Source organism: Clytia hemisphaerica, unplaced genomic scaffold, assembly GCF_902728285.1.
Source record: "Clytia hemisphaerica strain Z4C2 unplaced genomic scaffold, Clytia hemisphaerica genome assembly, whole genome shotgun sequence".
Taxonomy (NCBI): Eukaryota; Metazoa; Cnidaria; class Hydrozoa; order Leptothecata; family Clytiidae; genus Clytia; species Clytia hemisphaerica.
In genome coordinates, this window is record NW_027103577.1 from 314043 (window position 1) to 340012 (window position 25970).

The window sequence follows — 25970 nt, forward strand, 5'->3', positions numbered from 1 at the left end:
CTCCTCGAAAAAGTCTTCATTTTCTTCTTCATCAAATTTTTTCATTGCAATTTTTGAATTTTCAGATTCAGGAATAGTTTGTCTAACAGAAAATGTATAACATGCCATAGTTTTGTTGGTTACATCAGTCAGAAAACACATTTTAAACACGGCAATTATAAAAAATTCATTATGGTCAGAGCCCTTAAATCCTACCAAAGTTGCGCGGCCTTGAGCAACTCGCCTAGTTTTCATATAATTATAAATGCCGAATTGAAAGTAAAATTTACCACCAGACTTTCAAAAACCACTTGAAAACAAGGAGATCGCTAGATTCCATCCGTTATTAAAAATACGGCGCACATTTTAAAGGCTTCACTTTTCCTTGCCTGAGAAAAGTTAAAGATTCGCTTCTATCCCTACTTCATTGCCTGTACGTACTCGCTCATGATTTCATAACGATTCGCTTTCTCATTGCGACGAGTGACGTCAGAAGATTTGTCAAAAAATAAACCGCAATTTTGTGGCATTTTCCCAATCATTATCGCATCAACAAAGAAATGCGTTGTCTGAAAATGACTTGCATTACAAAACATGTCATTTTGATAGACAGCGTGGTATTTTGTGGAAATTCTGGTGTAAAATAGCCAAGAGTTGCAAAAACTCGTCATTTCGCCTCAAGTTCTCCCTTAAAAGCAAAATTTTGAACTGTCTTGTAAAAGCGTCAGACGGGAGATTTTCAACATCTTTTCTACGGTACCGAGCTTATTGTGTGTGGAAGGGGAAGGAAGGAAGTGAACTGGAGGAAGGAAAGAAATGTTCCAGTTCAACCAGGTAATATACACGGTTTGTGTAATTTACGATGCGCGATCCAACGATTCACGATGCGCGATGCACGATCCATGCATATATTATGTTAATTATTCTAATTATGCACGAATAAGTATTCACAATGCTAGCTACCAACATCCTATAACAATAACGAAAAAAAATTAAAAAAAGAAGGGGAAATAATTTATCATAATCAGAATGATTAAAATAACTTATATCTTCTGTGTAGAAAAAAACTGAAAGAAAAAGCCTTGACGTCATAGAAAAGTTTTGGCGCGAAAAATTTATTAAAACACATACTCATTTTTGTACGTTCATTATTTTTTAAGAACAGTGAATAAGGTAAATAAGGAATCATTGGCTACATTATTACTTTTTGCATGTTCTTATAAAAGCATTTCACCAACTGAATTGCAATAACTGGTGCTTTTATTTATTTGATATTTTTCTTTGTTTGATGATCAAGTTAATTCATTTGATCTTTCTCAAAAAAGGTGAGTTTAGACACGTGCTTTTCATTAAAAAACGTCTTCTCTACTTTACCACAACATTGTAAATTTTTGTTTATAACCCTGTCTCAATCCAATGCATTTGGTTGGTTTAATCGGAGAAACGTTTTTTTTTTAAATAAAGAAAGCAAAAAGGTTACAAGATATTCAATTCAAAGCATGGGCAAAAAAGTTATGTTCTGATTTGATTTGATTGTTCAGGTTAAAATATATACACGCATACTTTACATTGGTTTTCCAGGAATACAAAAGAGGGAATTAAAATATGTGATTACTAAAACCTGTAAATGCATAATTAGAATAATTAACATAATATATGCATGGATCGTGCATCGTGCATCGTGAATCGTTGGATCGCGCATCGTAAATTACACAAACCGTAATATACAAATGTCTCGACGTCTGAAATAATCTTAAAGTATGACAAGTTTGATCTTGTTTTTTTTCAAATACATTTTTGTCGAAAAGCAACAGAGCGCCTTATGAAGGGGATCTTTTGTCTAGACAACGAAATCACTTCAGACAAGATGATTCACTGTTGTAATGCAGTTTTTCAGTGGAGCTACTTTTGAAATTGAAAGTTTTTGTCGGTTTTCACGGTAGCATGATTCCAATTTAAATTTGAAGAGTTTTTGCTCATGATTTTGCCCCCCGTTTCGGACAGACAGTTGTCTCAAAAGAAGAAAAAAAATTATTCGAGTGTGGTTTACAAAGACGAAGGAAAGAGAAACTCTTTCATGAAAGTCGACAAAAAAAGAAACTTAGAAAGCAGCTTAGCAAGTGAAATTGAGTTTTTATATATAGACACGCATTAGGAATTAAGCTTTGCTGTCTGATCTTGTGTCTGAGAAGAAAGGGTGAATTCAGTCACTTCAAAAAGGTTAAGTTGTATTCAATTAAGAGAAAGAGCGGTTCAGTCTATTTCATCAAGCTGTTTCTTTGCTTCTTATTTCCAAAAAGAAAACACTTTTTTTCCAGACACTACATTAGACATACAGACACATCCATCTTTCGACCAGATTGTACGAGAAAAACGTGGGAAGAAGTGTGGCTGGTGATTTGAGTTATCTTCAACCCCGAGACAAAACAAAATCTCTCTTTCGAAAGGAAACAGGGTTAAAGTCTAAAACACAAAAACCTTACACCGATATTACAAAATTTCTTATCTATAACCAGAGGGAAGTGAGTTCTTATTATCAAAAATTCATTTTAAATACGTGTGAAAATTTATTTCCAAAAAAAAAGTCTATTTAAAAAGAATATCATGACTGTACAAGGGAATGCATTACTGACTTGGCTTTTTCTCCCTTCCGTCATAAATAAGGAACAAACGACCAACCAACCAACATGAAACAAGGTGTGCTTGAAACAATTCTTATTCGTAGCCCCTGAAAACACAAGAGTATGAAATTTTTCTTACAAATCTATAAAGAAAATTCCCTTGCTCTTGGAAAGGAATTTGTTTGTATGTGTGACTAGTACTTTTAATGCTTAGCCTATACCCTAAAGTATGCAACTATTATTAATGATAGTCATTTAGGTGGGTGGAGGAATTGATTTGGTTGTTTTGCCATGTAAAACATACCAGTAGTGATCAATGACGTCATCATTTTGTCCCGTTTTGGAAGACAATCCTCCCTGTCTAACAGATTATTATTATTAGCAACAACTTACTTAACGTAGTGTGCAATTTCCCAATTGGTATCAGCCGTCATATTACTTTCTATGTTCACCCCTTCTTCTGTGATCACTGCGATCTCGAACTAAGAGAGAATGAGAGGGAACAATTTTCAGTATACAAGTTATCGACTAATCTTTTAAAGAAAAGCCAACACGTTGGACCAAATTATACCACGGTTCCATGAATAGTATAATGGAGCTTCGAAATGCTTCGAAGTACAAAAGTATACAAATTCTTTTTTCGAAGTAGATTCTACATGCAGACGATTTTTTTACACTGTCCTCCTTGATCTGGTCACAACAATCAAAGAAATTTTACAGAAAGAACTTGAAATTTACTAATAATTTCTTCAAACAGACGAGAGTTTAAAATATATTTGGGTGCCCGTCTGAGACTGAAGAACATTGAACATTGTGAAAATAAAAGACTAGGATAAAACTTTACTTTATTGATGGAGCGTGCATCTCTGTAATATAAGATCTTCAAGCATTCGATCAAGACTTTTACTGCTTCGATTTTCGTCAATTTGCCTCCTTTCTCTTCGATGGCTTTCTCTATCAGAGGCTGGAAATGAAAAGGAATTTCACTAATAAATTCAAAGAGAAAAGGTATCGACTTTCGTAAGCAAGATAACGCGGTTTTAAGTGCTGAAAAATTATCAGTGGGTAAATACTCAATTTCACATACTCGAGCGATATAAGCACCGTATCCAGTCGCGATTGCATTTTCTTCATAAGCCGAACCGATTTTGTCAACATATCCCAAGAATCTTAAAGAGAAAACACATCAAATTTTAAAAAGGATATAAAAAAACTTTCTCAAAAAAGATCACAACTTCTTTGGGGAAAAACTTTCCAAAGTTAAAAATGAAGTCAATATTATTTTTGATCGAACAATGCATCGGGAATCCTCGACAGAACAAGAATGTAAAACACTGAGCTCTATAAAAGGAGGGAGGACGACCACTGAGCTTTTAATAAACTAAATAAACAATTTCTCAAACCCAGTCAAACAATATAATTTCAAAGCGGTACCCTAACGGTAGCACTTATAAAGCTCAATGAGGACAACTTACGGTTTTCCATTACTGTAACCACCAACTGCTAACGTGTTCCAGATTGGATTGAATTTGTTACGTCTGAAAAAGAAGGGAAAGAAGTTCATTGAAAGTCTTTGAAGAAGTAGGTGGTGAGCCGTTCACTAAACGAGTAGGGTGCTAGACTATGAGAGCTACATGAAAAATGAATGAATCTTTTGTTCCATTATAGTCTGTTCGCTACAATCTCAATAATCGTTAACGACTATGAAAACTTTTTTTTTTCACTACCAAATTAATGAAAGTAAATTTATACATTATCAGTTTGATAGTGGATTGACTTTGGTCCAATAAATCCGGTAAAAAAATCCTACCTGTAATACATCAATAAACGCAGATAAGCAAAGATGGATTTGGACGAATAACTATGACCGTCGTCTTCAATATCATTCTCGATCCTGCAAAAAACGTCGTAAATGAAGCATATACTGATCATGTGTGCAAATGGGTTCATTAAATTTATCGTTTGCTGAGTTCGCAAAGTTCACAGTGGCCTATCCATGCACTTTTTGGGGATTGGGAAAATTGTTGCTGTCTAGCCATCTAAAAAAAGGAACCAGGAAAAACGTCAAAAAAAAATTCAAATTTCAAAACATTCGAATTACAAAACATTCGAATTACAAAACATTCGATTTTATCAAAAACATTCGATTTCGAAGGTCCACCGTTTGAATGACGTAATAAGATTGGAATGTCAGACACATCGTCAAAAAAATTGCAGATTCTTCTACAACAAAATCAGTTCAAACTGCAATTTGTTCTGCAATATTTTTATTGCGTTGCAGAGCAATTGCAGAAAAATTGACGTGCTACATTTTGCAATTTCTTGCGCGCTTGCAACGCAACGCTAATTGCATTGCAGCCGCCTGAAAAAACTATCAGTGTAGCCTTAGCTTAAGAGCTAAGCTAAAATTTTCTGGGGGGGGGGTATCATACTATACGCAAATTGAAAAGAATTACTCAACCTTTATCCTGAGTAAGAAATAGGGACTCACGACATTCGTTGCAATTCTTCTTTCAGGTATTGGTAATCAGCGTAATCTCCAGACGCGAAGACAACTGTTTTATCGTCCACCTGAATTAAACGAGACACTCCCGGATATCTTGCCAAAGATCCGTAAGATCCTGAAATCAAACAAAATGTTGTCAAGAAAACCATGTCATGATTGAAGTATGGATGTCAGGTGTAACCCTATTTTTTAAATCCAAAATCTGATTCATTCAATAATTTCCCTTTTCCTTACAAGATCTTCATGACACCTCAGGCGGTACAAAGATAAAAAGTTCGTCGCATACCGAGCATATCACCAGCCAGTGCAACACCTCCATCAAATTTGACACCAAGAACTGATGTTCCAGTGGTGATAGGTTGTCTAAACGAAAAAGAAAGCTCTTGTGAATTACATTTGGTATTCTATTATAACCAACGGAAGGACACCTTTTATACCATTGAGGTATAAAGAAAAACAGGAGTTGAATTTGTCGCTCATTGGTTTTTTGATTTCTTTTATAAAATTCATTAAAACAAAATTCTAAGCTCGCCCGATGAAGTAAGACTTTTTAGTAGAACTCATTCTAACTATCAGTATTGAAGATTTATAGCCATTTAATATAATAGGATAATTAATTAACACTTAGCCCCACGAAACAAGTTTATGTTCCATTTCGTTATCTTTTAAATTTTGTTTTGAAAAAATATTTCTTAACCCAGAAAATGGAAAGTTCTTTATAAGCATACGCGATTTCAGATTCAATTTTTACACTTTTACACATTTTGTGTATCGATTGAGAATATCACTGGAGAATTTTGGAAAAAAGTATCAAGCAATAGAGTTCACTTTGAAGAAAACATTGATCAAACAATCTTGTCATTTGATGAAGGATTGCCAAGTTTTCAGGCCTTTTTTTAGTCTAAATATTTTCTTACACCGATGTCAGAAACAATGGATCTCGCCTCATCTAATTTCTACAATAATTTGAGCCTTCCTGACTAACTGGTAGAGGTCATTTCCGTAACCAAGGATTAGTGTTTGGCTCACTTGCACTTATCTTCCTGATAACAATCCAAAATATTGATGCCAACATCCTACATTCCCGTTCTATGCACTGACCTTTATCAACCCCAGACAAAGTTACATCTGCCATTTTTGATCAGAGTTTTTTTAAAAAGTGGTACCCACTAAGAAGCCATTACAGTGTTAAAAATTAATGTCAAGTGGCACTACATCATCCAAAATACCGGGTGTGTCACAAAAAAGTTTCTCTCTTTCAAGTGAATTTTCTCAAGATCATTGAATGAAAAATTTACTTTCGAAAAGTGCTTGCAGACGTTCAAAGTCAACCTATCAAATTAAATAGAAGCACATTACAAGATACATCAGTATTGTTGTTTTGGTCACTAAAAAAGAATCATGAATATATAACATCAACAATTTTTTCTTAAAATTTTTCCTTTGTTCGATGTTAACTCATTTCCAAAATTTGAACGCCGTACCTTAATCTGTTGCAAAGATATTTAAGTTTATAATTTGTTAGAAAATTCACTCATTTAAAGTATCAACATACTTTTGTGTTGATTTTTTTGATTAACCTAATGTCATTAAAATCTGTCCAGATTTTAATGACATTAGGTTAATCAAAAAAATCAACACAATCAACTTTGGCCAGCATTTAATTTTGCTGATGCCTTAAAAAATAAACATGACAGGAGTTTAATCTGGCCAGATTTAGGTAAAATTTGCCAAATTAAGTTCCTGTCAAAATTAATAAGGCCAAATTAAATAACCCCAAATTTAAATTTCTATACTCAATCCCTAAATGCCTGCTATTTTAGTCTTTAAACAGTTATTTAATAGCGTTTTTTAATCCTTCATCCGTCAAATTTAATTTTTGCTAAATTTAAGTTTTTTAGCCATCGGTCTGGAAAAAAACTTTTTGACGCTACAAGATTTGACTATATCTTTTTATACATGAAGCAATTACTTTCAAATAAAAAATAAATTGACAATGAACGGGTAAGCTTTCTAGAAATCCAAACATGAATTGCATAGCTTTTACCAAAAAATAGCACTTCAGGATAAGAAACAGTCAAAAACCAGCTTTTTCCAATTTTCATCGAGTTACAGGAATTTATTCCTTTTTTGTTTTGATCTGAAATTTTCAGGAGAGGTGACTAACATGGTTCCCTCGCTCATGTCAAGACAGCGTGGGACAGGGGTAACAGGATTAAAAGTGCCTTTTATTGTCCATATCTTTTAAATAAATAGTCCCAGCCTTATGCTGCCTTCAGTAAAGCTTCCTATACCTTTATCGTTTGCTTTCAGTTCCTGGAGCCAGTAGTGTGGCCCCTGTATTTCTATTTTATTTTGCGCGGGTTTTCAAATCCCGTGTCGAAGGTGAAATCGCGCAATCTGATTGGATGAAAAAATTTCCATACGAACTGGCACGAACAATAATTTTCATTCTAAAACAAGATGGCGGCGAGAAAAGCACCTCTTTTTGCTTTGGATAAAAGGTTGTAAATTCTGGTTGATTTTAAGGTTTTATTTTATCTTCTTTAATTTACTTTAATTAGTACCCTGAAGTCGGGTAACTTGCATCAGTGGAGGAAAACTTGCACTGCCATCAAGTGACTGACCAATCAAAGCATCGGACATGGGAATTGTCCGACCCAATCGATGATATGGACCAAAATAGATTCTGGTCGGACAATTTGAAATAGTGGAACGTGCGCAACGCACTGGGCTCAACTTCAGTGACTTCAAATTATTCATCGGCCCAATTGTAGACCCCCAGATATTCGCCCAATAAACAAGTGTGCCAAATTTCAGCCAAATCCAACAATTTTTGAAGTCTCCAGGCTGCCCCAAAGCTTTAGCCTCGTTTTGGCAAAAAACTCGTCCCCAGGCCCCAAAAAACAAAATTTTTGAAAAATGAAAAAAACGCCTCCAGATATTCACCCAAGGAACAAGTGCAAAATTTCAGCCAAATCGAACAATTTTTGAAGTTTTCAGGCTGCCCCAAAGTTTTCGGACAGACATGCAGACAGACAGACAGACAGACATGATGACTGGCTGCATCCGGTTCTGTATTGAGCAGTCTAGGAGTCGTCTCATTAGAACCGTTTACGCGATGGTTTATACTGCGACCAGCTTGCAAGACACTGACACACAGTTTTTGGATCGAGTGCGTTAAGTCCAGCGTGAACCACTAGGGAACAAGGCCAGTGCACTCTCACCTCATCCACGATGGATTGTGGAATCGATACCTAGCACAGTCCCCGACAGGCTTCTTGAGTTTCTGTCTACCCAATTCCCCTCACATGGCATGGGTTGGCCCGGGCGAAGGTAGATTCACTTGCCAAGTGAATCACAGCACCGAGCGGGAATCGAACCCTGACCTCCTGGACGGCAGTCAAGATTGATAACCACTACACTACTGCGCCTACAGACATACATACATACAGACATTGTCAGATTCTAATAAGCAACTTCCTTATTTACACAGAGAAACTCTCTGCAGTTAAAAATGTCCTCTGTTCGTCGTGCGTGAAAGCAAACAATTCATCCTTTTTCAAGTCAAAATCATACTATCAACTTATGTCTTTAAAAATTTCTACCTGGTATTTTTTTTTGCCCAACCAGATCCAACCAAAAAAGAATCACGTTAGACAACAATCTGACCAATTTAGCTAAATCAGGGGGGGGTCATGCAGTTATTATATAAACACTATGACAATTACTACCGTGGTGGTATATAAACCAAAATTTGGGAAAACAGTTACTCCACCAGTGGACTAACTGCAACATGGGTGGTGCCTAAGCCCAAAATTGTCGATTTTGGTAGGATATGGTGTACTAAGTGAGCACATTTTTTAATTTTTCACTTAAAATTTTAGGTTTTTAAAAATTCCGGAAGTAAAAAAATTCAAAACATTTTTTTCAAAAGTCAGAAAAAATCACAAATCTTTTTCTTCAATCAAGGCATGAAAGATACTTTAACAAACTTGGAAAATAATTGAGATATATAACTCTTGAACGGTCGTTAATAAGACGAACCCAGTAAAATGGTATCAAAAATGAGGAATTCATTGAAAAAATTGCCAAATTTGGCACTTTTGGGGGTGGTATACACCAATTTTGAGGGTAAAATCAGTTAGTACACTATGGAATAACTGCAAGGGTGGTGGTGTCTGTAGAAAATGTCCAAAATTGCAGTTACTCCACATAGTGTCAAGGAGTAACTGCAAGACCCCCCCCTGGCTAAATTTTAATTAAAATCACGAGTTGCATTTTAACACACAAAATTTGGGAGTTGCAAATCGAAAAGTGGGAGTTGCAAATCGAAAAGTCAGTAAGGGTGAAGAACATTTCTATTGATAAAAGAAAAGATATTTCTTAAATGATTAAATGATTTTTGCTGCTCACTATCATACATAAAAAAAGAGCAAACGGACTGACGGACAGTTTCATTGGTGAAAACTTTATTGTAATGACATAACCTTAGTTTGCTTGAAGCGCCATTTCTCCAAAAACAGACTGACGGACGGAAAAGCTCTCATGAAAGGCCTGATTGCTAAAGCTTACGAGTGTCTAATTTGGAAAAACGTCTAAACTTTTGACTATATCTGTAAATAGCTCTCTACTCCCAAATAGTTCTAGAATAAACCCTGGAAAAACCAAGATAATTGATAAAAGGCGCTGTGTTATAGTGGTCATTGACCTTAGTTGCTGCACAGGCGACTGAGGTTCGATTCCCACTCGCAGCGGTTCACTTGGCAAGTTAATGAACCTTCGCCCGGGTCAACCCATACCATGTGAGGAGAATTGGGTAGTCAGTTCAAGGTGCTGATGGGCGCTAATTGAAAGTGTCTATAGTTGCGAAAATGAGCCTCAAAGCCTCCTGTGACTCAACCAAATAGAAATAGAAATAGAAATAAAATATACAATCTTTAAAGAAAGATTGAAAATGAAAATTCACAAAGAAAAAACAAACCTTAAGCAAAGAAATTGCCTTTTATAACTCATTTTTCCATGAAAAATAGAAAAACTTTTAGATATTTGAGTTCCCCAAACATTGTAGAATCTTTTGGTACACATGGCAAAAGAAAAAGAAATAATTAAAACCTTTAAATCAACTGAACTCTTTCCATAATCATATACATAAAAAAAACGTCCTTTCGTCATTTTGTTTTTTAAAAATGTGAAGTCGGAACTTCTTGTCACCTGGCAAATAAATTTCCAACATACAATGAAAATGCGCGATTTGTATCATGAGGTAGAAAAAAGTCACGTGACAGCAATTTCTGTAGAATGGTCGTTCTGTTATATTTATAGGATAAGAATACAAAGATTCAACCAGTGGGTTATGTTATTAGCTGGGGCTTCGTGAAGCTAAGCTTTTAGGGCAATGTTTTTGGTTTTTCTGAAGCACATAAGATAGAGGAAGACCTACTGAAAAGGGGAAATTAGGAGAACAATTCTATCAAAGGTTATTGGCAAAGAAAGTCACCTTTGGAGGTGGAAAAACTGATTGAAAACAGGGAACTTCCCCACAATCTTTAATGCAGATTTATGCAAAACTTTTTGACCACAAATAGGCCCATAACTTTTGATCTAGAGAAGTAGGGACTTTGGTGTAATACACGTTTTTGCTCAGTTTGAAGATATAGGTCTTTTTCTAATTTGAAGACCCCCCAAAAATCATGAATTTCCAGGCCTTGCAATTTTGCCTGGAAACGCAAAAAATCGCCAATTACTCGTTACTTGCACAATAATATCGCGGAAACTTTTTGATTTTGGAATCTACATATACTAATTCGTGAGTTTCCACCAAAAAAAGTTAGTTCTAAGATGTGTGTCACGAAAATCGTTTTCTAGCCACTTTTTTCAATCTCAGCAGCGGGACTATACCTCGAAACGTGCCGACCCAAAAAATTTTATTGCCATTTTAAAGAAAATTTTTTTTCCTTCAAAAACTTCAAACAATAAAAAATCATAACTTGTATCTTGTTTGTCTCAAGCATAAGAATCGTAAATTCCCTGCTAGCACTTCTGTTTTTTATTCAAAATTACCTAAATGTAAACAAACTGTTAACCCTTCCATGGACGAAAACTTCATAAATCGCCAAAATAAAAAAAAATTCTGACCGACCGACCCACCTTCAAAATCTAGGGTCGGGTGACGGCAAACCAACAATTTTTTAAGCCCAGCCTTGGTTCGACAAGTTCGATTGATCGGGTCTGGCTTAGGCGGCCAGCGAAAAATTGTTCTGTTCGCGTCGCATCAGGTCGGAAAAATTCCCGGGTTTTTTAAAATGGCTTTTGTAAGTCGGGGGCAGGTGGTGACAGGTCAGGAACAGAACAATTTCCTGATGGCCGCCAGAGCGATCAAGAAAAAAGCTAGGGGGGGTCAGTCGAAATTTCAAAATCATTTTCAAAATGTCAAACCAAGTTTAATGAAAAGCCCTTGTCCTCAGAAAAAAAATGAGGGGTCACTTATCTTTCAACCTTAAGTAGTTTTTCAGATATTCCATTTTGAAGTTCCATTTTTTTGAAGATTCCTGTTCAAAAACTTCCTACCATCTTGTAACATGTCCACGTCACTGAAATCGAAAGTGTTTTACAAACAAATCAGCGCAGGAAGTTTGGGGCGAGAGTGTTTTTCCGTAGTGCGAGCCATAGAGACGGGGGTCACTATACCATTAAACTTCCCTTAATGGGAAGATACACAAAAGATAATTGCACAGCATGAAAGAGGAAGGTCTAAGCTCTCTGCTGTTACCTTTTGCAACATAAAAATTTGACGGATTCTTCGAAAAATTTACGATTTAATTCTTTGATTTACATTTGCTGGAAGACAATGCACGACCCCACAGAACGAACGGTTTCAAAAGAAAGCTTGATCTACCATCTTTCAAACACAAAAAACCATTTGTTACGGGACCAATCTGCTCCTTCGTGATCTTAACAAAAGTAACCATGGTTTTTCCAAATTCGCGGTGCCGTAATCTTGTTCACAACAAATAGGGCAACCCAAGCTCTGAAAATCGAAGATTACAAATGAACGAAGAACGTTAAAGATTTCTGTTTTTTTGCACTGTAAAGGTGATTAAATTCTTTTCATTTTGGAACAAAAAATCATGCAGATATCTTTCTTTATCATTTAGATATTAAATTCTGAATTTTATTTTTATCCTTTTTTTGTTGCCGCGTCTTTTGTCACGCGGGAAAATACGCGACTTCCGACTGCCCTAAAAAACTATACGTCAAAAGAAGAATTTGCTTTTTCCGGATTTTTTCCCGCATCTCCGCACCAGAAAATCAGGGGAAAATATGATGCAGGTGGGTGACGCGAATAGAACAATTTTTCGATGGCCGCCTTAAATATAAAACAAGAAGCCTGTTGGCTTGAAGGCCCAGCGAAAAGTAACGTGTTGATAAAGAGCGTGCAAAACAGCAAATGTATGACCCTGTTGACATGGATCAAAGTGAAGACAGGGAAAATTTTTCCAAAATCACCGCTGTACTTCTCATTGGTTAGACGCTTGAAATTTTATTGAATGGTCTCCTACCAACCGGCGCAGGTTCACCCGGTTGAATACTCTCAGGTACCGTGAGATTGGGTAACTTGCATCAGTGGAGGCTAACATAACATGCATAACATGCATAGCCCTCAAATGAAAGACCTGGCTGGTCACTAAAATACAACTATGCAGCTCCGCTCGCAGCTCTACTCTACCATTTTTGTTTTGATTTAATTTTGTATTTTAATGACCAGCCAGGTCTTTCATTTGAGGGCTATGCATGTTAGCCTCCACTGATGCAAGTTACCCAATCTCAGGGGGGGGTGGAATAGACCTTTTTTCAAAGAGGCCACGGGCCACCCTGTTGAATAATTATGTAGTCCAGCAGAAAAACAATGATAAAACCATTCATAATTATTACAATATGCATGATACAGTAATTATGCATGGCTCTATCATTGTTTTTATGGCTGGACTACATAATTATTCAAGAGGACGTCCTCTTTGAAAAAAGGTCTATAAAAATGTCCTAGGTGGAAAATTTCCATTTAATATTATATATTATATTTAATATTTTAAAAAACCCGCGAATATATAGTGAGTGGACGCTTTTTAAACAATTAGGTGCACTCACATATTCAGGGAGATATATCCCTGCAGGCATGTTACATAGTTGGACCAGACAGTAAACCAGAAAAATAATCTTTAAAAAACTAGACGATAAAATAGTTTACGGTCTGCATATCAAGGCTAATAAAATTCATGAGATTTAATGTGAGTTAACAGTTAATGTGAGTGATAGATCCAGAAATGACCATTTTCACTGTTCATGCATTGTAACCATGAAAAATGTTTCAATCTAGTTCAAATTTACCCATGAGCTGCATTTTAGTGTCAATTAACAGATTCCAGAATCAGTTTATACTTTAAATAATTACGTGAGTCGAGTTTGAAAAATCAAGCCACCGATCGTTTAATGCGACAGATCCAGAAATGACCATTTTATTTAATATATGTAGAATCATGAAAAAAGTCCCAATCTTGTTCAAATTTACACATGAGCTGCATTTTAGTCTCCATTAACATGATTCCATAATCAGCTTATTTGAAATAATTCTGTGTCGAGTTTGACAAATCAAGCCACCAATCGTCAAACGAGAGACAGATCCAGAAATAACCATTTTCACGCGTAGCATCATGGAAAAAGTTCCAATATTGTTCCAATTTACACATGGGCTCCATTTTAGTGTCCATTACCAAATTCCAGAATCAGTTTACTTGAAATAATTATGTGTTGAGTTTGAAAATCATACCATGTCCCACCACTGCTGATCACCGTTGTTTCTTGTTAACAGCCTGAACAGCGACAGATCCAGAAGTGACTGTTTTCTTATGTAGCATCAAGAAAAAAGTTGCAATCTTATTCAATTTTACACATCAGCTGCATTTCAGTTTATTTATTTCTATATCAGAAGCCATTATTTCCTAAAAATTTATCAAGTCCTTTTGAAAACAAGAAACTATAAAAATGAAAGTGATATAAGGTAGAATTTTCACTCATAAAACTTTATGAAAACTTGAGCAAAGACTATAAGGTATGGCAGAATGTTGAAAAAAGGTTTATAAAGAAAAATAATTACAAAATTTCTTTGGTTTGAAAGTCTCTTGACCACTAAAGCAAAGAAAATGTTCAAGAAAGTATGAATCAACCTCCTCGCTTCGACTGCCATCTTGTTTTGTTTTGAAAATTGTTTTGAAGGAGCGCGGAATCAGAAAATATATCTTTTATAGCCAGTATCGGACTTTAGCAAGCTTTTCCCTCTCCAGACGGCAAAATTAAAAAGTGTGTTACTGGTTTTAAGCGCCGTTTCTACCAAAACGGACAGACAGATACACGGACGGAAAAGTGCTAATGAAAGGCCCTATTGCTAGCGCTGGGCCAATGAAAGAGTATTTCACTGATGGTTATCATTTTTTCACAGAACACAGTTTAAACTATTTACAAGCTTGGAATTTTATACAAAATTTCAAAAAATCTGTTAGTTCAGGAGATATATTGAAAAATTTAGACAGTAGTTCGCTTTCCACAAAACCAAACGACGGAAGTGGTTCTCCCCCAAACGACTAGAGTACCCTGCCCAGTTGGCGACCGAAATTTTTTTGATTCAAATTTTTCACTTACTTTTTACTTTTTTGAAAATCCTTTTCAACCAACGATTAGACAACTTTTAACATGCTCTTTGTGTTTGTTTTGATTTTTCATTTGAGGCGATCTTCTTAGAATAAAAAACTTTCGAAGCGAGCGGTACTAGTGCCCAGTTCCCGACCGACGTACCAGTCTGCGACCGATCGCAAGAAGGAAAAAATCAGTGCTCTACTTACAGGTAAGGTCGTATTAATTGATCAGGATGATAAAAAAACTCATAAGCTTTCCCGTATTAAATTTATTTACATTCGTTCTTTTGTTTTAAAATAGCTTACTTACTTTTGACGCGGAGGTCAAATTCTGGGATGGTGTACAGCGCGGCATAACTCACCAATCTCGCTTCAAGGAAGCCTTAGTACAGCTACCAAGTGAATCTATCACCGAGCGAAAGAGTACCTTACTGTCCTTCATACCCTTCAAAGCAAATCCTTTGCTTCTCATCTCTACGACTTAAATCACTTCTTCAAAATGAACCAACAAAAAAATTACAAAAAGAAAAACACCAAAAAATTTCATCAATACTGCGAATGGAAGTTTGGATCACTTAATATTCGTACACCGGGAAAGAAAACGATGACGGAGCCAAAATATATTCGGTCGCCAAAGAAATGTCAAAAACAGGCCTACAATTTCTCTTACTTCAAGAAGTCAGATGGAAAGGTGTCGATAGTAAATTAATTGAACTTGACACTGGAGAAAAATATGAATTCCATTGGTCGGGCTAAAAACGAAAACGTGAAGCTGGTGTCGGTATGCTGATTAGAATTGATAAGTTTACCGAAATTGAAGCCCCAGATTTCAACACTCCACGTATTATGGGAGTCAACCTTAAAATACATGGTTTCAACCTTCGTGTTGTAAATGTTTATTCGCCCACAGACTGTGACGGTACAGATGAGCAAAAGAACAAATTCTACTCCGATCTCAAGAAAGCCAGCAAAAAGCAACAGAAACACCAAAAACTGATTATTGCTGGAGACTTCAACGCCACAACCAATGTTGCAAAATTCAAAAGTAATTTCAGCGGAAACACAAATGTAATAATAGATCGAAACTGTAATGATAATGGCCAGCGACTCAAACAATTATGCCAAGCTGAGAAACTCAGTATTTCTTCGACGTTTTTCAAACACCGTCTGTTCCATCGCTACACTTGGCACAGTAACGACCATAAAACCCGAAAAATACTTGACTATATTTTAACCGAACAATATGTTCAACAGTTTATGACAGATTGTCATGTCTACAATGGTTTTGATGTCGAAACCGATCACCGCCTTATAAAAGCTACTATGTACGCTCCTTCCACCAGAAACGCAAGAAAACGATATTGCAAAAACCCTACCCCGCCCAAAAAGAGACTTGATCTGAAAAAACTTTTAGATCCAAATATTCGTACAAGATTCTCTGCCAGAATAAATGAACAGATTATAAATACCAAAAATGAAAATGTTGATGCATCATCAAGGTCACAAAACCTGATAAACGTTATCTCTGATTCAGCCAACGAAATCTTACCAGAAAAACTGAAAGCAATAGATACATCAACCAAATTTCACGATGATGAACGACTCAACGAACTACTTGATATTCAAAAGATTCTAATACTTACAAACTCTTGACCAAGAAAATCAAAAAACATGTGAGATATCTCAGAAATAGCCGTCTCCATCGTGAAGCTGAACAAATCAACAGCCACGCAACCCGTCGTCAAACCGAAGAAATATTCCGTCTCATGAAAAATAACGATTCTTCCTTTAAATCATTAAAAAACACTGGTAAATGTGAACCACAAAAACTGAAAGAGCATTTCTCTAAACATTTCAACGTTGCCCCTCCAAACGAAACGCCTCATGAATTAAAAGAATCACCGCAATTCATTAGAGACTTACAAACCTCACATCATTTCGATCTTGATCAGAGCCCACCGACCATCAAAGAAATTAAAAATATATTGGTATCGTTAAAAAATGGAAAAGCTTCCACTGACATCCCTCCTGAATTTCTAAAGTACTCTGTGAACTCGGAAGAAATGTTAGATGAAATCTACAAAATATTCTGTACTGTTTGGGAAACCAAAATCATTCCGATCAACTGGACACATTCGAAACTTGTTTGTTTGTGGAAAGGTGCATCTAAAGGAAGTCCAACAGATCCTAAAACATATCGAGGGCTTCAGATTGGAACCATTATGTGTAAAATTCTTGTTATCACTATCTTAAATAGACTGAAAGGCTGGTACGACCAGACCCTACTCGACCAACAACAAGGCTTTCGTTCGGGAAGAGGAACCTCTGACGGTATTTTCATGACGAAAAGAATACAGCAAATAACCGATATGATGAAAAAGCCCGCATTTGTTTTGTTCGTCGACCTCAGCTCAGCTTTTGATCATGTCGTGAGAAGTTGGCTATTCAAATCCATCCAACAAAGGTTTCCTCCTAATACCGATAACACACTCTTTCAAATTCTGGAGGCTGTCTATTCGCACACAACTACTGCTCTATCGGAAACACCGGAAGATATATTCAACCTAACGACTGGAGTCAGACAAGGTGGTCCAGAATCTCCTCCTCTCTATAATCTATTTATGGACTATGTCATGCGGGTGTTCGAACAAAAATGTGATACTTTTACCTTTAGACTATCAATAAACTAACTAAATAATAGCTGTGGAGGAGCTTGGAATTATACAAGTGAAATTGTACATTGTTTGTTTTATGGTTTCATTGTTGGAGTTATTTATATTGAAGTCGTGTTATATTGTTTTATGGTTAAACGTTACTCGTGTTGTGGAGTTAATAATCGTTAATTGTTTTATTGGAGAAATATTGTTTATTGTTTTGTTGGAGATATTGTTTTATGGTTACCAACAACAAGGTAACTTACTTCAATTTTCATGGTAGCAGAGAAAAATGGCAACATCAGCATCATATAATAAAGCTCCTCCTCTGCTATCCCAAAGTAAGAACTATGAGGATTGGAAGAAATTAATTGGAATTTGGACGGAGCTTACAACATTAGACAAAAAGAAGCAAGGACCGTCCCTTGTACTCACTCTTGACGGGAAATCACAAGAAGCTGCATTGGAACTTTCGAGAGAGCAGATATCTTCTGAAAATGGAGTTCAAAACAACATCAATAGGCTTGATAAGATCTATGCAAAGGATAAGTTGACAGAAAAGTTTGATGCCATTGAGAAATTTGAGACTTATAGACGAACAAAAGAGAAGAAGATACGAGATTTTCTAACAGAATTTGACAAAAGATATTATAAGATAAAGAACTATATTAACTACCCAGATGATCTGCTAGCATATCGGCTTCTAAAAGCTGCCAATCTCGACAATTCTCATGAAAGACTCATAAAAGCAACAATAACGGATTTAGTTTACGAAGATGTGAGACAAAAGCTAATAAAAGTTTTTGCAGAAGAGTCTATCGAAGGAGATTTAGAAAGCAGTATGTCTTCTGTAAAAATCAAGTCAGAGCCTGCGTTTTATACAAATGAGGCCCACCCAGACGATTACCAACCAACATCATCAGATGAAGAAGGTGTGTATTATGTTAAACGTAATTACAACCAAAGATTTTCCTCATCAAAATTCAATAAAAAAGGAAATAATTGGCGCCAGGAGAAACCTGCTGTTCGAACTAAGGCAGATTATTCGAGAAAACCTGGCAAAAATCCACTTGACAAGAATGGCCGTGTTTCTAGATGTGTGATATGTGAAAGCGTATACCATTGGCAACAAGACTGCCCAGAGAAACAAAATGATACGTACATGGTACATGAAATCGTTCTTCATAATGAAAGCAACAAACCAGGTCAACTTAAACATCTAGTATCAGAAACTTGGAATTGTGGCTTGCTCGATTGTGGTGCCAGTAAGACGGTTTGTGGAGATGTTTGGCTTGAACAATATGTCAACTCTTTATCTGATGAAGAAAAGAGAGAGGTAAAGCATCATCACAGTAAAAGCCTATATCGCTTCGGAGACGGAGAACAAGTCCAGGCTTGTGGAAGAGCCTCAATCCCTGCTATTATCGGCAACACAAAGGTCAAGATAAACACAGACGTCATACCAAAAGACTTACCCTTGTTACTATCAAAATCATTCATGAAAAGAGCTGACATGATCCTGGATTTTCAGAATGACAGTGCAAATGCATTGGGGGAAACTGTTCACCTAGCAACAACTTCAAGTGGACATTATACCATTCCTCTGACCAAACCACGTCAAATAATTGCTTCAATAGACAAGCCTTTTGAATGCAATTTTGTTTTCATTTCGAAAGAGGACAAAAACATGTCCTCGATTGCTGAAAAACTTCACCAGCAGTTTGCTCACCCATCTCTCAACCAAATCTTGTCTCTTATCAATAAAGCAGGGGCACCATGGAGCAACAGCAAGGAGTTGATATCAGAAATCAAAAGAGTAGACAAGGAATGTACAACATGCCAAATCTACAGAAGATCACCACCTCGTCCTGTTGTTGGATTACCCATGGCATCAAAATTTCTTGAAACAGTTGCCATGGACTTGAAATTCTACGATAAGAAAATAATTCTCCATCTTATCGATATGTGTACTCGCTTGTCAGCTGCAACGACTATAAAGGATAAAAATCCGACCACAGTCATTGAGGCAATACTAAAAACGTGGATATCCGTCTATGGCTCATGTGAGAAGTTCCTCGTGGATAATGGAGGTGAGTTTGCAAATGAGGAATTAATCAATCTAGCAGAACAGTTTGGAATCACGATAAAGACTACTGCGGCTGAATCTCCCTGGTCAAATGGCATTGAAGAAAGACATAATCAAACACTTTCCAACATGCTTGATAAAGTACTAAACGATACAAAGTGCAGTATTAACACTGCCCTTTATTGGTGTGTAAATGCAAAGAATTCACTGCATAACGCACATGGATTTACCCCATACCAATTATCCATTGGAACGAATCCACAGTTGCCTTCACTAATAGACGATAAACCACCAGCTTTATCAGGGAAACCAGCCACACAAATGATGAAAGAAAACCTTGAAGTACTTCACAAAGCAAGAGAAGCCTTTATTGCAAGCGAACACTCAGAGAGAATACGTCGCGCTTTAGCCCACAACATTAGGACTTCAGGAGAAATCAAGTACCTTACAGGAGATCGTGTATACTACAAGAGAAATGATAGCAACGAATGGAAGGGTCCTGGAACTGTGCTTGGTCAGGACGGTCAGCAAATTCTAGTCAAACATGGGAGTTACTATGTTCGTGTTCATCCTTGTCGCGCTAAATTGGTACATGAAAACGACAAACCCATTCATTCAGAGGAGAAAACGGAAACAGAAACGGAAACGACGACCAGTACCACTGAAGAAAGACTCCCAAGATTAAACATTCCAAACGTGAGCCATCAATCATCAGAAGAATCAGAATCAGACGTAGAAGATTCTCTAACACCCATCAGTAATGATCCACCAACTACACTTACCCAGCAATTACAAACTCAATCCACTTCAGTTGAGACACACAATCCTCCTCAAAAGGAACAACTTAAACTGAAACCGAATCTTTGTCTCAAGTATAAAGACAACGATGGAGAGTGGCAAAAGGCCCGAATCCTTTCAAGGGCAGGAAAAGTTGGAGGAAAGCATGAAGGCTGGTTTAATGTAGAGACAGAAACTGGGATGAAGAGATCAATAAACTTTGCAAAGATCAAAGACATTGAAATTGATGAAAGTCCCGAAGAAGTTACTCTGATTGCCAACAATGATGAAATAGTCAGAGCAAAATCAAAGGAGCTGCAATCATGGATTGACAACTCAGTATACACTGAAGTACCTGATCAAGGTCAGAAAACCATCAGCCTGAGATGGGTGGTAACACCAAAATTAATTGATGGACAACCTTCAGTCAAGGCAAGGCTCGTGGCCCGTGGATTCGAAGAAATACAAAACTTCAAGACAGATAGTCCTACCTGTTCAAAGGAAGGATTACGATTAGCATTGACGATTATTGCATCAAACAATTGGACACTCAACTCCCTAGATGTCAAAACTGCCTTCCTTCAAGGGAAGGAAATTGATCGAGAAGTGTTTGTTCAACCACCAAAGGAAGCCAACACCAAGTACCTTTGGAGACTTTCCAAAACCGTATACGGCCTTGCTGACGCAAGCCGTAGCTGGTATTTAAAATTAAGAAGTGAGCTTATCAAACTTGGTGGAAAGCCCATCGATTTAGATCAAGGGATTTTCATCTGGTCATCTAATGCATCATTAATTGGAATATTAGTGTGCTTTGTTGATGATGTGATTTGGGCAGGAAGCACTACCTTCACAAATACTATATCAAAGCTAAAGGGCATCTTCAGGACCAGCAGCGAACACGTGCAACACTTCAAATACATTGGCATTAATCTCAACCAACACGAGGATGGAACTATTACCATCAGTCAAAATGATTACGTCACAGAATTGGAACCAATCACTCTAGAATCAGAGAGAATGAAGTGCGTAAACGATGATCCAATCAATGAAATTGAAAGGACTAAATTGAGGCAAACACTTGGTAAGCTCAATTGGTTGGCATGTATGTCAAGACCAGAAATCAGCTTCACGGTAAGCGATTTGTCATCAAGAACAAGAACAGCCACAATATCTGACATCAAACTTGTTAACAAGACGATAAAGTTCGTAAAAGCTCACACCTGTCACATGACGGTGCCAAAACTGAATTTGAATAGCTTGAGCATCAAGGTATTCACTGACGCCAGCTTTAACAACATTGAAGGTGGTCAAAGTCAAGGTGGCTACATTGTCTTCTTAACTGATGGCTCAGGAAAATCATCACCGATTTCCTGGAGCTCAAACAAGGTTCGTCGAGTAGTCCGATCAACTCTTGCAGCCGAGACACTAGCTTCTGTAGATGGTGCAGACGCAGCGTTTTTCTTGGCAAAAATGATTAAAGAATTCTTGTCCAAGGCACCAGAAGTTGTCTGCCTAACTGATAGCAGATCACTCTTTGAATGTGCCGGTTCAACAAAGGCTGTGACTGACAGACGACTCCGTGTAGAGATAAATGCTCTACGTCAAATGATCAATACTGACGAAATCATCCTGCAATGGATTGGCGGAAGTCATCAACTGGCCAACGTTCTGACAAAGAAAGGCGCATCCCCCTTTTCCCTAATGGAAGTACTTGAATCAGGGGATTCGACATCGGTCGTAATTAATGGTGAACAATAACCACATCACCATTGTTCGTGTTAAAACAAAAACAAAAAACAAAAAACAAAAAAAAAATAAACAACGGGTAGAAGTTATCACGCTATAAGTGTTAGACATTTGATACGATAGACATTTGATACGATAGACATTTGAGATTGAAGAGCCATCCGAGATTGAAGAGACATTCACTTTCAGGAAACAGCAAACCGTGAGACTGTGGCCTGATATTTTGTGAATGTAATTGACATGGTTCAAGAATTACTATCGGTTCAAGGACAATTAAAGAAAAGAAGAAAAGAAAGCAGATTGATACTTTTACCTTTAGACTATCAATAAACTAACTAAATAATAGCTGTGGAGGAGCTTGGAATTATACAAGTGAAATTGTACATTGTTTGTTTTATGGTTTCATTGTTGGAGTTATTTATATTGAAGTCGTGTTATATTGTTTTATGGTTAAACGTTACTCGTGTTGTGGAGTTAATAATCGTTAATTGTTTTATTGGAGAAATATTGTTTATTGTTTTGTTGGAGATATTGTTTTATGGTTACCAACAACAAGGTAACTTACTTCAATTTTCAAAATGTGCTCAAGAGAATATCCAATTTGTTAAATTAAAATGCATGTACACGTGAACAAAGAAGGTCTGGATATCAAGGTGATCATTATGTGAATTGGTCAGGATATGCTGACGATATTGAACTTTTTCTTGAAAATGTTCACGATCTTGAAAAAGCCCTAAATATTCTCCATTCATTATTCAACAAATTTGGATTGCACATCAATATTAAAAAGACTAAAACAATGATTTTTAATTTCAAATATATCGAAAAAGACTTTGATTCTGTCTATCCTGAGTCTATCGTTTCTCTTGAAAATATACCAATCGAAAATGTCAAGGTGTTCAGGTATCTTGGTGATGAAGTAAAATACGACGAGCCGTCTACGGGAGATGCCGAGATTGACCTACGAATCAATATCGCACAAGCCAAGTTTTACGAAATTATAAAGAAGCTTACAAACTTCAAGATCCATCTAAGCACAAGAATAATGATCTTCAACTCGCTTGTTAGAAGTCGTCTCACATACTCATGCCAGACTTGGAACTTATCAGAGGTACAAATGCAAAGGATCAATTCAATCTACGTTTCAATGTTAAGAAAACTTGTGAGAAACGGACGCAAACGTGAAGAGTTTAGATACATGTTGACCAATCATGAGATTCTTCAAAGATGCAAAACCTCTGACATTCAAAGCTTCATCCTTAAACAACAAACCAGCTACCTGGGACACTTAGCTCGCCAACAAAATAATTCGCTGACAAAGAGACTTTTGTTTAATGACAACAAAAGAACAAAACAAGGTCGTCCAATGGAGTCACTCGAAGACAAAGTTATAAAGAAGCTTAATGTCACCAAAGATCGATTTTATAAAGATGCTTTGAAGAAGAAAGGAGGACATGATCATCCAAACGTTGATCGCCGACTGTTGTCGCAATGATGATCCGGCTAAAGCTGCAAGTACAAGTAAGTTACTTACATTTCCCTTCGGCATGTTTTTTCAGAATTTTTCTTCAAGTCGCCATTTTTTTCTAAAGTTTGTTTTTGTTTTGTTTTGAAAGTGGCGGTCTATGGAGAGAGTCTTCATTTGATAAAAACGCGGGAATTTTTTATGTCTGTTTTTTTCTCTTTGTGTCTGGAATGTTTTGATCGCAATGTAGAGTCTTCTTTTTCATTTTTTGAGTTTGGTAGGTCGCAGACTGGACGTCAAATTTCAAAGCTGATTGCATCAACTTTTTTACCAGTATGGATTCCACGAAATCTCGCGCCGAAGATATTTTTCCGTGCAGCAAGCCTCACGCCAAGCAAAATTTCTTTTGTACCAACATTCAATTTTTCAATAAGGGTGTAAGATGGGAAAAGAGGCGCATGCACCAACATAATTAATAAATTGACGCGAGCGCAAGCGAGCGAAAGCAAATTTAGCCAAACGGAAGCTAAAAATTGATGGATTATGGAGTCATTCACGCCGAGCTGGAATTATTACTTTACGCCAACTGAAAATCAAACAATCTTTGTAAGTACCCTTACGCCAATGCGCCAAAAACGTTTCAGTTGTACGCCGAAGAACTTCGGCGTTAGTTACACCACGAAATCCATACTGGCTTTTTTATCAATATTTCAAACGAAGGAAACTGTATATCGAGCTGATTTTTACAGAAATGCTTTCTAACATATTCATCGTTTTGGACAAGTATTTTTTAGAGTGGGAGTTGAAGCGTTTTTTCTTACGAAGCTTTTTTGTCCACAGGTAGCCATTTTTTATTTTTTTCGAAAAATCCGGGTTTTTCATGTGCTTCCGTGCAAAGTTGGATCTTTCGGATTCTACTCGTTCTTTTCTAGAACTTTTTTTACACAGTATGGGAAATAGGTCAAGGCAGATTACTACCAAAAGAAATTCTCAAGAGGTTTGTTTTTGCATGACTTTTCTGGGTTCAAAGACCACGTGCGTTTGCGTAGGGTAAAATGGCGAAATGCGAAAATCGAATTTGGCAAAAAAATTTTGAAAAATGACCCTACAAGATTTGACTATATCTTTTTATTCCATGAAGAGATTACTTTCAAATAAAAAATGTATTAACAATGAATGGGTAAGCTTTCTAGAAATCCAAACATAAATTGTATAGCTTTTACCAAAAAATAGCACTTTAGGATCAGAAACAGTCAAAAACCAGTTTTTTCCAATTTTCTTCGAGTTACAGGAATTAATTCCTTGTTTGTTTTGATCTGAAATTTTCAGTAGGGGTGGCCATCATGGTTTCCTTGCTCATATCAGGGGGGGCCGAGCCGGGGGTAAGAGAATTAAAGTTTCTAAGTAAAATCTCAATTATCACCCAAAAAAGTGCCTTTTTTATGTCCATATCTTTTAAATAGATTGTCCCAGCCTTATCCCTCTTTCAGTAAAGCTTCCTATACCTTTTGTCCTTCAGAAAAACCAAAAATATTGGCCTTAATTGCTTGCTTTCAGTTCCTGTAGCCAGTAGTGTGACCCCCTGTATTTCTATTTTTGACCCCCTGTAATTCACGCGGGTTTTTTAATAGAAAAGTCACATGACTCAAATCCCGCAGTCTTATTGGACTAGAGAAAGCGAAAGTGAAATCGCGCGATCTGATTGGATGAAAAAAGACCGCGGGAGCTGGAAACAAATGGAATTCTCTAGAATTCTCATTTTAAATTCAAGATGGCGGCGAGAAAAGCACGTCTTTTGCTTTGGACGAAAGGTTGTAAATTCTGGTTGATTTTAAGGTTTTATCTTATCTTATCTCATTTACTTTAATTAGTAGAGGCTTCTTCAATGTTTGGGGAAGGTAAGTCTGTAAAAGTTATTTGTTTTTCGGTGGAAAAAAGTGTTTAAAAAAGCATTTTTTGTGCTCAAGGTATATTTTTCTTCGCAAATTTTTGTCTTCAATCTTAAATAGATGAACGAGTATTTGACTGATGCTTATGATTTTTCCATAGAACATAGTAAAACTATTCAGGAACTTAGACCTTTTTACAGAATTTCAAAAAATCTGTTAGTTCTGGAGATATATTGAAAAGTTTAGACATGGGTAGTTTGCGTTCGTGTTTCGCGTTCCCAAACCAAACGCACGTGAGACGTTCGGTCGCCAACTGGGCAGGGGACTCTATGTGGTCCATAGTAGGACAAATTGACTGCCAGAGATCGACACTAATATAATTTCAAATCATACTTACAAAGTTCTTTTAGATTCTCCCTTTGATCCTTGAAGAAATGTCGGTGTTTGTACTGGGTCAGCTGAAACTTTTAAACCGACATGAGCGGGATGACTTGTTATTGAGAACGCCATTTTGAAACTGAAAAAATGCTGACTGTGCTGACCAAGATTTCTGGGTGG

At 36.7% G+C, this 25970-nt stretch overlaps 1 protein-coding gene across 1 annotated transcript; it reads right to left on the bottom strand.

Moving 5' to 3' along the window:
- Positions 1–2533: 2533 nt before the first annotated feature.
- On the bottom strand, positions 2534–25951 carry LOC136801232 (proteasome subunit beta type-4-like). The gene is made up of 9 exons (XM_067057865.1): positions 25810–25951; positions 5393–5469; positions 5092–5221; positions 4411–4494; positions 4076–4138; positions 3688–3769; positions 3445–3564; positions 2994–3082; positions 2534–2707 (listed from the first exon to the last, which is right to left on the bottom strand). The coding sequence occupies exons 1-9, from the start codon at positions 25920–25922 to the stop codon at positions 2695–2697; spliced, it is 771 nt and encodes a 256-aa protein (XP_066913966.1). The 5' UTR covers positions 25923–25951; the 3' UTR covers positions 2534–2694.
- Between the last annotated feature and the right edge of the window lie 19 nt (positions 25952–25970).